Source organism: Myotis yumanensis, unplaced genomic scaffold (assembly GCF_028538775.1).
Source record: "Myotis yumanensis isolate MYYU_CA2020_CCGP unplaced genomic scaffold, mMyoYum1.0.hap1 SCAF_1, whole genome shotgun sequence".
Classification (NCBI taxonomy): Eukaryota; Metazoa; Chordata; class Mammalia; order Chiroptera; family Vespertilionidae; genus Myotis; species Myotis yumanensis.
Window position 1 is genome coordinate 43745843 of NW_027223752.1, and position 12481 is coordinate 43758323.

The following is a 12481-nucleotide window of genomic DNA, read 5'->3' on the forward strand; positions in this document are numbered from 1 at the left end:
ATGGGGAACAAGAGGATCCTTAGGGTACTGGTAATGCTGTTTCTTGAGCTGGTTACTACTTAAAAAGATGTGTAAACTATGAAAATCCATCAAATTCTACATTTATTATTCGTATACTTTAAAGAAAGTCTTCTTAAAATAAAAAATTCTAGGTAAGATCTGTTTACCAGAATTCTCTTTTGCATTTTAGGGTAACCAAATTTTACAATATTAGTTCTACCTAGCTTATAAAACTTAAATATCAATGATATTTATAAGTTTAAAAATATGTTATCCTTGGGTTTATGATACTAGATTACAAAATAAAATAATAAAAATAATTTCTTTTCGTGCTAGGGAAAAATCACTGATATTCACGTTAATTGGAAGCAGGTTTCTTATAACAGGTAATTAATACTTTTCAGAGAAACCAATTAACATTATCAAACATTAGTTAATCACTTCCATGTGGAAAGTGAGCCACAGAAAAGTATTTTGCCACCAAGTCGACGGCTGGTAAACAAGGGAAATTAAGAATTCAGAAGTCTAAACTCCAAAGCCCACACTTTCATTCAACTCTCATTTTCATAATTTACAGAACTTAATCATTTCTTCTTAAAACTGTCAGTAACAAATGTGATTTCTGAGATCAGAAGGGAAAAAGATCAGAGATACACACGTTTTTGATAAAGCTGGTTATCATAATGGTATTTACAACAGAGAAAATTCAGAAACAATTGGAAAAGAGTAATTTCAATTTACCAAATGTGCCTGAGTTATAAACTGGCCTGTGTATGTGCTTGTGGGTTTGCAGAATACCTACGCATAAGTTACTGACCCATTTGAACAACCAGCTATTCTGTTCTAGCACATGCCCAAGGCACACCATTTGGGTACACATTCGAGAAACTGTGCCGGACAATGGGAGTACAGACAGAAAGACCATCGCTGCTTTCAAGAAGCTTGCTGCCCAGCATGCCGAGACAGTAGGCAACTCCAACACAGTGTCAGAGTATTTGCAGGGATATACACATGTTGTTGTTGTTTTTTAACTTTAGTTCATAAAAGGACTTCTCACTGAAGCTCGGAAAGAGAAGAGTGTCAGGGGAGTTTCTAGGAGGAAATGACAACTGGGTTGTGTTTTAAAGGATAGTGGGAGTATAGGTTAGTGTAAGAAGCTGGAGCACTTTCTAAGAAATGAGACGTCAAAGGTGTGGAGGCGAGAGAAAACATGGCTACCAAGGGAATTTCACTTGAATGGTCAGGCTGGAAAGCTGAGAAAAGAGGGCCGGTCCTGCAGGGCTCCCCTGGCAGCGGAGTAAGGATGAACAAACAGCAAAGCAAGAATGAGTTATGCATCGGAGACTTCCGGCACCAAGGCTCCAATAAGCTCCCATCAACTCTAACTTTGTCAGGCAAAACCAAAGGTTCCTGGAGCCCCTCATTCATGCCTCACCAGTGACATGAATGTGATCAATGAAGAGCTTGTAGGTAGGTATCCCTGTGCATCAGTCAGCAGTGGGACTTCAAAGGGGCTGAAGGGCATTCTCACTAAAAAGAAGGTCAACCGTGCACTTTAACGTGAAAGGCAAAGGTGTAACAAAATGGTCCACAGCCAATTCAAGTCAGCCAATGACACCTCTCTGAGCCTCCCTTGCAGGCTATGACTTCTTTTCAGCTGCACAGAATTAATTTTGATGTACCTTTTACTACTTACTGTGGTACCTACCACTGCAAACAAACCTACTACTTCAACTCAAGCCTCCATCACTGTTCCTTTCCTTGAAAGGGCTCTTTCTGAACAGAATCTAAGACTTAACAGCTTATCCTAACAGAGCCACTAATCCTAAATCTACAGAGCAACTTCCATTTTTACTAACAACTGTATTCCTTTATTTTATAGTGACAGCAGTTCTAGTTTAGAAATAAATGGATTTTCCAAGTCACACTCCTGGGAGGTGGGAGGATCAGGAGCAGAACCCAGCTTGGTTCCCATTTTTCTCAGCACTTTCCACCCACCACCTGCAACAACAGACCAGCACACCTGGCTCAGTGACCTGAGACTCCATACTGGCCTTCTCTGAACTTCTTCATGCCCCTCATTTGTAAAATGAGGAGTCAGTCTGAATAAGTTCCTTCCAACTTTCACATTCACTGTTTTTACAATTACAGCGCAAGATTATTTTCCTCCACAAAAAAATGAGTATTAGTTGCCTGAATCAGGGTCATAATTCAAGTAAATTTGAGTAAAGACACAATTATAAGTATAAATACAAGTATTCTCCCACACTGACATGCTAAAAGCAACACTAATAAAACTTTGCTTTAAGGGCACACAAATTAAGTATGATTTTTCTAACACATGCATCAAGTCAATAGTATAATTACTATATATCAGTAATACAGAAAATTACACTGATAAGTAAGTTACTGAATGCTAGAGTCAAGCTTTTTGGTCCAACACTCTAGATCCAAAAGAATTTTTAAAAAGAAAGAAACACAGATCTCTTCTTTCCCAGTCCCCCAATTCCATCCTGGCTTCCCTATCCTTCCCTTTCCCCCAACACAAGGTTAAGAGTTGCTCAGTTATACATGGTCCTCTGTATTTAATTTCCCTTAAAATAGTATATGTATGTGTGTGTGTGTGTGTGTGTGTGTGTGTGTGTGTTGTCTTGCTGCTGTAACAGATTACCACAAAACCTGGCAGCTATAAATAATACAAATTTATTATCTCACAGCAGATCTGGGGGTTTCTCTGCCCAAGTCTCAAAGGCCAAAATCAAGGGCTATGTCCCTTTCCAGAAGTCCAGGGGAAGAATCTGTTTCCATGGACACTCAGGTTGATGGAAGAGTTGAGTTCTGTGTAATATAGGACTAAGGTCTCTGTTTTCCTAAAGGCCACCTGCCCAAGTTGTTCTCAGCTGCATTCCTTGGCTCATGGACTGCAAGTTGAGTCCTGCCCAGACTCCCTTGCATCTCTGTGAGTCTTCTACCTCCCTCTTTCACTTTTAAGGATTCCTGTGATCAAACTGGGCTCACCCTGACAACCCAAGATAACCTCCCTATTTTATGCCCTTAATGCCATCTGCAAAGTACTTTCAGCTGTGAGGTGACTTAAACATAGGTCCCAGAATTTAAGGGGTGGGCATCTTTGGGAGCCGTTATTCTGTCAAGCACATCATAAGTACAGAAAAGACATAAATGTCTTTTACTATAAAACAATGAACAATTCTTCTGCCCACACCACACAGCAGAACAGAACTTTTTGCTAAATATCAATGAACAGAAATGAAGAAGGCAATGAAGTTGTGATTATTCTATACACACAAAAAATCCCATTAGTTGCTAGTGCTTGCAACAATGAACCTATCTATGCTAGAAAAGTCAGAGAAAACAAAAATGTTAGTGTCAAACTATATTAACTGCAGAAACTAAGAAAAATGTAATATTCTGAATTCAACTTTCTGGAATTATTCATAGTAGGTACTGTGAATCATACTGCAAATTTTAATTTTAAAAATACACTAAAATATCTACTAGGTGTACCAGTTAATGCGGATTTTTTTCAATAGATGGAGTTACATATATGTTGATATATATGCAATTTGATATCTGTGCTATTTTGTTGTATTGAAAACAAGCTTCAAAACTTCACATGTCAAATTTGCTGAAGGTGTTAACATCATAGATATTTTTACACTTAAAAATGTCAAATTTCTGCCGAAACCAGTTTGGCTCAGTGGATAGAGCGTCGGCCTGCGGACTGAGGGGTCCCAGGTTCAATTCCGGTCAAGGGCATGTACCTGGGTTGTGGGCACATCCCCAGTAGGAGATGTGCAGGAGGCGGCTGATCGATGTTTCTAACTCTCTATCTCTCTCCCTTCCTCTCTGTAAAAAATCAATAAAATATATTTAAAAAAAAAAAAAGTCAAATTTCATGCCAAAAAGAAAGCATTTGTGGTAAGTTTTAATTCATCACTTTATTTTGAAGAAAAAGTTATCGTATACTTCGGGAAGCTTATGGTGAATGTGCTCCATCTCAAGAAACTTGTAAACACTGGTTTAAATGCTTTAAAAGTGATGAGTTTGATGTGAAAGACAAAAAATGTCCAGGTCAACTGAAAAAGTTTGAAGACCAACAATTACAAGCATTATTGGATGAAGATGCATGTCAAACTCAAAAACAACTTGCAGAAAGATTAAACGTTGCTCAGCAAGCAATTTCCAATCGTTTACAAGCAATGGGAAAGATTTTAAAGGAAGGAAAATGGGTGCCACATCAACTGAACGAAAGACAAATGGAAATCTGAAAAGTCATCAGTAAAATGTTGTTTCAACGGTATGAAAGAAAGTCTTTTTTTTGCATCAAATTGTGACTGGCAATGAAAAGTGAATTTACTTTGAGAATCCCAAATGCACAAAATCACGGGTTGATCCAGGTCAACCATCAACATCAACTGCAAGGCCAAATCGCTTTGGAAAGAAGACAATGCTCTGCATTTGGTGGGATCAGGAAGGTGTGGTGTATTATGAGCTTCTAAAACCAGGTGAAACTGTTAATACTGATCGCTACCAACAACAAATAATCAATTTGAACCACACTTTGACTGTGAAACGACCAGAATGTACCAGAAGACACAGCAAAGTAATTTTGCTTCATGATGACGCACCATCACACATTTCAAAACCAAGTAAAAACACGTTAAAAGATCTTGCGTGGAAAGTATTAACCCACCCGCAGTATTCACCACACCCTGCTCCTTCAGATTACCACTTGTTTTGATCAATGGCACACGCACTTTCTGAGCAGCACTTCAAAAATGTACAAATAAGTGGAAAATTGGGTCTCTGAATGGTTTGCCTCAAAACAAGAAAAGTTCTATTGGGACGGTATCCACAAATTACCTAAAGATGGGGGAAATCTGTAGCTAGCGATTGGACATTACTTTGAATAACGCACTTTTGATGTTTCTCTTGAAATTATCGTGTTTTCTTTGATTACAAAATCCGCATTATTAACTGATACACCTAGTACAATCTACCTTAAAGACTCACACAAATATGAAGGGAAAATGGTGATAAATAATTATGCTGCTTCATTGCATGTCAAGCTGCCTAACTTAATCACAGCAGTAAAATCTCAATACTTTATTTAGGAGATTTGAAAGAAAATGCACTTAAATAAGAAAGCATACTCTTGTTACTTTGTGAATAACATATGTAAAAAACTCAGCTGAAAAAATAAGAAGGGAAAATAACAGCTCCAAATTATTAAATTTACACTATTCAAATGGCAAAACTATCAAAAAACATAAAAGTGATTAGCCAAAAATTACAGAAATGTAGTAGTTAATAATAACCAATTCTTGATGTTAAAACTCATGCTATGTAAAACCCAAAATGAAATAATCACCTAATCACAGATATATTTATGAAAATTACTTATGTCAGGAGTGATAATATTTAATACTCAGATAAATAAAAATATTAAGTATATAAATAAATTTTTTAATATAGTCCCATTTATTCTCTAAATAATATGAACTGCACATAGTATAAAACTGTACCCAAGTGCTGCAAGTTAAAGTACCAATCACTCATTAAATCAGGCTAATGATTTCCAAGTCATCTGTTAAGTGTTAGGAATTACTGGTATAATCCTTTATCTGCTGAATCTGTCACAAACTAAGCAATGTCTGAGTTTTTTAAAAGTAACAAACCAAATCTTTCCAATAGCTTCCCCTATTTAACTGAAAGACAAGAAAATGGGTAAACTGTGTCTTGATATATATTTTCCATAACATAATATTGTTCAAGGTACATCTCCTATTACCATTTAATAAACTAGTGTTGATTAAACTCTATTTTTTAGATAATATTGAGATTTTAATATTCACTATTTCCACCTAAAACCATGGAAATCACTTATTGGACTGTCATATTTAATTACCTAGCTTAGTTTTACAAAATTGTGTTTACTTTCAATCTGCCTTGAAAGTAAACATCACATTCCAAGAATCAACACATTAAAAGGATGTTATTACAAGTTAATTATATTCTTCAAATTTACCATCAAATAAGTGTATTTTCATGTAACTTTTGGAAAATTTAATAGTTTTTCTCTTGGAATATTTTGCTTTATTTCAAATTTGTTTCTCTAATATTCTCCGCATCTCTAGCACCATTTCCTATATTTGGTTTTATATGTTCCATTGCCTATTAGCTGTCAAATAAATTTACCTGTTTTAGTAATTGAAAATTTCCTTCTTCTAAAACCAAAGAATTAAGAATGGTTAGAATAGCATGTAATAAAGCCAAATCTCTAAAAATTTCAAAATTCTATCTCACAATTTTTATTAAAGTGATTATTCAAGTCTTTATATGATTTCTGAACCGTTTGCATTACTAATACCATAGGCTGCCCGTCCAAAGGCAAATACTTCATCAATTTAATTCTAAGTTCTTAGATATGTTACTTAACTTGGTAGCATAGATTTGATATAAGATAAATATAAAAGTATCAAGAAAAAATGTTTAGTAGCTTACTTGATTTTTATCTTTTTATGGCATTATGCAGTAACTAAATATAGTAAGACAGCATCAAATGAAAATACCCAAAAGTTTTTCTAGAATTTCAACTGAGACAACTTTTTTCTAATACTAAACTTGCACCATCTGTATAAAATTCATAAAGTTTTCAGATAAAGATTTCTCATTGAGACAATATTTCTTGATTATGACAATAAAGTTTAATATGTCTCATATGTTGTTCCTTCCAACTCCATAAATTCAACAAAACCCATCATCTATCCTCAAGGTCTTAAATAGTGCATGGTAAGTAAATTTTAAACCATTTATTTGTGAAATGGTTGGAGCTATGTCAATAATGATGGAAATTTCACAGCCTTGATTTATGTTTTTTAAAAGTCGTTTTCTGATCTCAATAGATATGTTTTGCAACACTCAGGACTAGAACATTACATGGCCATGATACATTCACATAAACGTATTTTTAAAGTCTTAATACATACATTAAGTCAGAAAATTATTTTAAATTTAAATAATATCCTTACTAGCAGTTGGTCTGTTCAGTTTTTCTATGTCTTCATGATCTAGTCTTGGTAGCTTGTATGTTTCTAGGAATTTATCCATTTCTTCTAGGTTTACTATTTTGTTGGCATATAATTGTTCATAAAAGTCTCTTATGATCCTTTGTATTTTTGTGGTACCAGTTATGTCTCCTCTTTCATTTCTAATTGATTTATTTGAGTCCTCTCTTATTTTCTTGGTGAATCTCTCTATAGGTTTGTCTATTTTTGTTTGTCTTGGTTTCATTGATCCTTTCTATTATTTTTTTGAATCTTATTTATTTCTGCTCTTTGTTATTTCCTTCCTTCCACTAGCTTTGGGCTTCCTTTTGCCTTCTTTTTTCTCACTCCTTAAGGTATAAAGTTAGGTCATTCGTATTTCTATTTTTTGTTGAAGTAAGTTGTGCTCTAGTCTAGAAATAAAAATTATTTGTTTTAGGATTATATTCCTGTATATTATCAAAAGATGTGCTGGGCTGCAGTTTATTACTAATATTTCCTTTTTTTCTTCTAAGATTCAGAAGACCACATTTATGATATCTAAAAGGATAAAACATATCCAAATGGGGAATATGTCATCCATTACCCCCAAGATCCAGGCTAGATAAACAGAGAGATAGTGAGTGCTTCAACCGTAAACCCGACTAACAGCTTACAAAATTAGCTTGAACTAAAGAGCTTACATTGAAATTTATGTATTAATTATATCACTTCGCACAGTTGCCATTACATTATTCACTGACTGATAAGGAAGACTTTCAATATCTTATTGACCAGGAGAGCAATTCCAGTACAAACAGCTAAAGAGTAACCCTGGTTATACAAATCACACTAAATAGCCCTAATTTTCCTCTAAATTATCATTTTAAGACCACTGATACTTTCCATCCTGAAATATGCCTACTGGAACCAAGTGATATTCAGTTACTTTTTAGAAGTAAAAGTAACCCAAAAAGGAGATTTCCATACAGCACAATCTAAAAAAGGAAAATCACGATGAAGACCTTTCCACAGTAATGTTGCTAAATTTAAATCATGTTGCTTTCCAAATATTTACCTATCAGGCACCATCACCACCACCACCATCATACCATTTACTGATTATGTAAGAGCAAAATAGTTGCCCTGCATCATTAAAACATAAATGAACAAACATAAATAAACAAACTCTCAGTCATATCATGCCATTCTCTTCAATGTTTCCACTCAGAAAAAAATCCAAATTCTCCAACCACACTCACAAGAACTCCAGATCTGTGTTTTCCTCCTTACACCTTACAGCTAACAGCTCACAGGCCACTTCCTCAGATTCTTCCCTGCCTACCCAACCTCAACTCTGCACCCTCTTTTCGCACAGCACCTTCTTCTTTTCCTTCACTGTGCTTTTTCACAATGTGCAGTTAAACATATATTCACATGATTATTTTCTGTTTGCCTACCTGCTAGACAATTAGCTCCATGCAGGCATATTTTTTTGACTGTGGTATATCTAATAGCTACCATGATGCCTGGCCATAGAAAGAGCTAGCTAGATAAATATTTGGTGAGTAAATGAACAAATGAATAAATTGCTAAATACCTATGTCTGTGTAACAGAAATGCCAAAAGTAAAACAGGACTTAAAGATTCTGTCTTTTAAAACACATTATGTAATAGGAGAAGTATCTTTGAGCAAATATGTACACAACTAAAGATTACACAGATTACACAACAGTAGCACATATTTGTCATCTTCCTCTGACTTAGCTAGGACACTCGCATGCACGGAAAACTAAGAGGTCCCCTTTCCCAACTGCCACTACCAACAGCAAAGGGGTGCTCCCTGTTTTGCCCCCAGACTGTGGGGCAGAGTGATTATGGCAGGGGGAAGAAACAACATAGTCACAAGGCCAAGGGTTCAAATTCTACTAATGGTAACCACATCCTTCTATCTAGCTCTCACGTTTATAACTCCAATCAAAGATGACCCTTTCATTACCAATACTGCATAATTAGAACTTTCAGAGCAGACAAACCACTCTTGATAAGGTCACTCTGATGGGGAATGGGGTGAGCAAGAAAAAGACAAAATAAACAATCCAGCAGGGCTTGGGAAGGAAGGGCCCAGAGCCACAGATTCACAAAGAGCAGTTGCCTAAAGGTACCAGAGAAAGGGAATCTGGGGTGAAGTCAACAACATAAACGGAAAAGCCACGTGAGCTAACAACTAAGGCAAGTAAGGACAAGCAAAGGGGCCAGATGTCTTGATGGAATAAGAAGTAAGTGTAAAAACAAGTAGAATGAACTGGAGATTATGATCACTTTCAAGTGTCAATGGGAAAAGTGGAATGGAAGGGGCAGTCACTGAAACTGAGTTAAAGCACTCTATGAACCATGGATGCCAATGTATGTCTAAACAGGGATTGGACAGAAAGAAAGTTTGGCCTGCCTAGGCACTGAATCACTGAAATATGCAGGAGAGTGAACTGCATGCAGGTCAGGGAGATCAGGAGTAGTGTTAGGGCAGCTTAAGTTAATAATGTAGGGTTAAAAAGAAGAGACTGAACTAGAAACAGAATAAGATCATTTCTAATTCTATGAATGGGAAAAGATGTAAAAAAAAAAAAAGAGAGAAAAGAATATATTGATAGAAACCAGGATTTAGTTAAAGTGAGGCAGTAGGAAGAGCATCTGAAGAAAAAGTTAAATAGATAAGAGATTGTGTCAAGGGGGCCAACAGAGAAGGTGACAGCTGGAGTGACAGGGCAAAACTGGTCAGGAATGGGAGTCTGAGAGGGAACAGCAGGGAGGGATTTGTGACTAAGGTGCTAGGTTCAGGTAGGATAGAATACTAGGTTTGAGGCCCTCAATCTATAGGCACCAAGTAGAATAAGATGCATTAGGGAAATGCAATATGGGGTGTTTGATCAGTTCACAATAAATATGTCTGGTCTACTCATCTCCCTTGGTCATGGTTGACTGCCCTAGACTGGGCCTATCAGATTCTCTTCCCTGAAATTTAAAACCTTTAAAAGAGATAGAAGGTAGTTGGAGCCAAGTCACTTTATAACACCCTTGAAAGAATATCCATGTTAACTACTGTTGATACTCTGGTTTGAACAAAACCTATCAACTTTTCCCCAAATTCTGAGAGCTGTAATCACCTATCCTTTAATAATTTCTCCATTTTTACTTTTTAAGCTGGAATCATTGGTGTCTCTTATCTGATTCAACATGGCTTCTGCCTAGAGCCAACTCTTTCATTTTGTAAATGAGGAAACTGAGGCCCTGAGAATATATTTTTCCCAGGTTATAAAATGAGAGAAGGTCAAGACCAAAACCCAATTTGCCTACTACTAGTACTGTGGGTGATACTTTTAAACACAGATTTAGAAAGACAACTACCAAAAGATTTATAATCTATAAGACTTCAGGTAAAATGTAGGTATAGATATAAAACATAACAGCTAAATTGAGCAGATGGAGATGAGTAATGAGTAAGAAAGAGCCGATGACCCATCAATAGGACCTAATTTTTATATTCTATCATAACAGGAAACCTGAACAGTCAAAGATTTCTATATAAACTTAAGAAAAATATCTAAAACCAATGAATTAATATAAAACCTGAGATTTAAAAAAATATAACAAAAAAGGTACAGAGTCAGAGGAAGGAAAGATAAGTGTCAACACACAGACAAAATTATAAGGACCACGTCTATAATATAGAATATTTTTGGCACTTATCCCATGCTTAAAAACATCTGTCTTGGTGTCCTTCACCAAATATTTTTGGATTATAAAATGCTTCTCATATTTCCTTGACTTTCTCCAATTCTGTTGCTATTTCGCCTCCTCCATTTCTCAGAATCTTTATAAGCTGTTTTCCTTTGTTTTCCCTACAAAGTGTCCTTCCCTTCCCAAAATTTTTACTTTATTCCCCCTTCCCTAGCAAAAAATTTTGCCACTAAATATTCATCTTTCCTTTCCTGTTTCCTTGGTGCTTAATACTTACTGTCTAAACATCCCTCATTAATATAAGACAGTATAAATTGGTACATTATAGCAAACTTTTCCCAGGTACTGCTTCAGAAACAATCACAGAAGCTTTTAAATAAAAACATTAACAAAAGTGATCTGTTTCTAAGACTGAGTATAAATACCACATGTTGCTTCCATGAAACCATTCATTCCTCTTTGAAAAGTAAAAATGAGAATTAAAGTCTCTTATTTGTTCCAGATGGTCCGAACCCATAATGATAAATTGTACAGCCAGTGACCGATACGAAATATTTCAAATATAATTGTCTTTTAGAAAAGGAAACTATATTATAAACTAAAGAATTTCTTTAATTAAAAAGAAAGCTGTCATAAACCTAACAGGTAGAATATATCAACCAAAATGTAAACTGAGATTTTTGTCCCACTTATATATCAGAGAACATATAAAATAATTCTAAAAATTAACACTTTATTCACTTGCAATTTATGAGAAGACATATGTGTAGTAGACAACTTACAGCAGCGGTTCTCAACCTGTGGGTCGCGATCCCTTTGGTGGTCCAATGACCCTTTCACTTTCACAGGGGTCGCCTAAGACCATCCTGCATATCAGATATTTACATTACGATTCATAACAATAGCAACATTACAGTTATGAAGTAGCAACGAAAATAATTTTATGGTTGGGTTACAACATGAGGAACTGTATTTAAAGGGCCAAAAGGTTGAGAACCACTGTCTTACAGCCTTTAGCTCTGTGTACTTCCAATCTTTCTAAAAATTACACAAATTCAATTTCACATACACATAGATTACATGAAAATACCCACTACTCAATAGAAGGAAAATAACAAATCCTGATGTTGTTTATACCAAGATTTAATAAAAAACACTCTTTAGAATAAAGAATATCATTTAATTTTCAACTACTCCAAATTGATATATGCTAGCTTCACTATAACCTAAAGCAGAGATTTATACTGAGGGATTTTCTGACCCCACCCCCAGAGGACATGTGGCAAGTTTTCAGACATTTTTGGTTTTCACAACGTTGGTGGCAGTTGGCAGTGGCTTGGGACTGATGTGCTGTGGGCATCTAGTGAATCAAAGGAAGCTGCTAAATATCGTACAATGCATAGGACAGCCCTTCACAACCAAAAGTTATCCAGCCTCAGATGGTTGAGAAACACTGTCCTACAGAGAAATAGAATGGAGAGGACAAGGAATAACAAGGAATCACCAGGAGGCACTGTCTGCTGAGCTCTTCCTGGCAGTGAAGGAGCCACCACCTACCTTGGATGCCTGTGGTGTGGATATCACGTGGACCGTGCTGGGTTTGACTCCATTAGCTTTGGGTCGTTTATAGAGGGCAAATCTACTTTTCCTCCGGCCTCTGTCTCCATTAGGTAAAGCACCATTGTACCTATAAACAA

General features: G+C 35.9%; 1 protein-coding gene across 4 annotated transcripts in view; it reads right to left on the minus strand.

Annotated features, from left to right (window-relative positions):
* Window positions 1-12481, minus strand: part of PELI2 (pellino E3 ubiquitin protein ligase family member 2) — a 176291-nt gene that overhangs the window by 101139 nt on the left and 62671 nt on the right. For all 4 annotated transcript variants that reach the window (XM_070419206.1, XM_070419198.1, XM_070419191.1 and 1 more), the window contains exon 2: window positions 12342-12471. In XM_070419206.1, the coding sequence (XP_070275307.1) occupies window positions 12342-12471 (130 nt within the window). The remainder of the gene's footprint in view (window positions 1-12341; window positions 12472-12481) is intronic.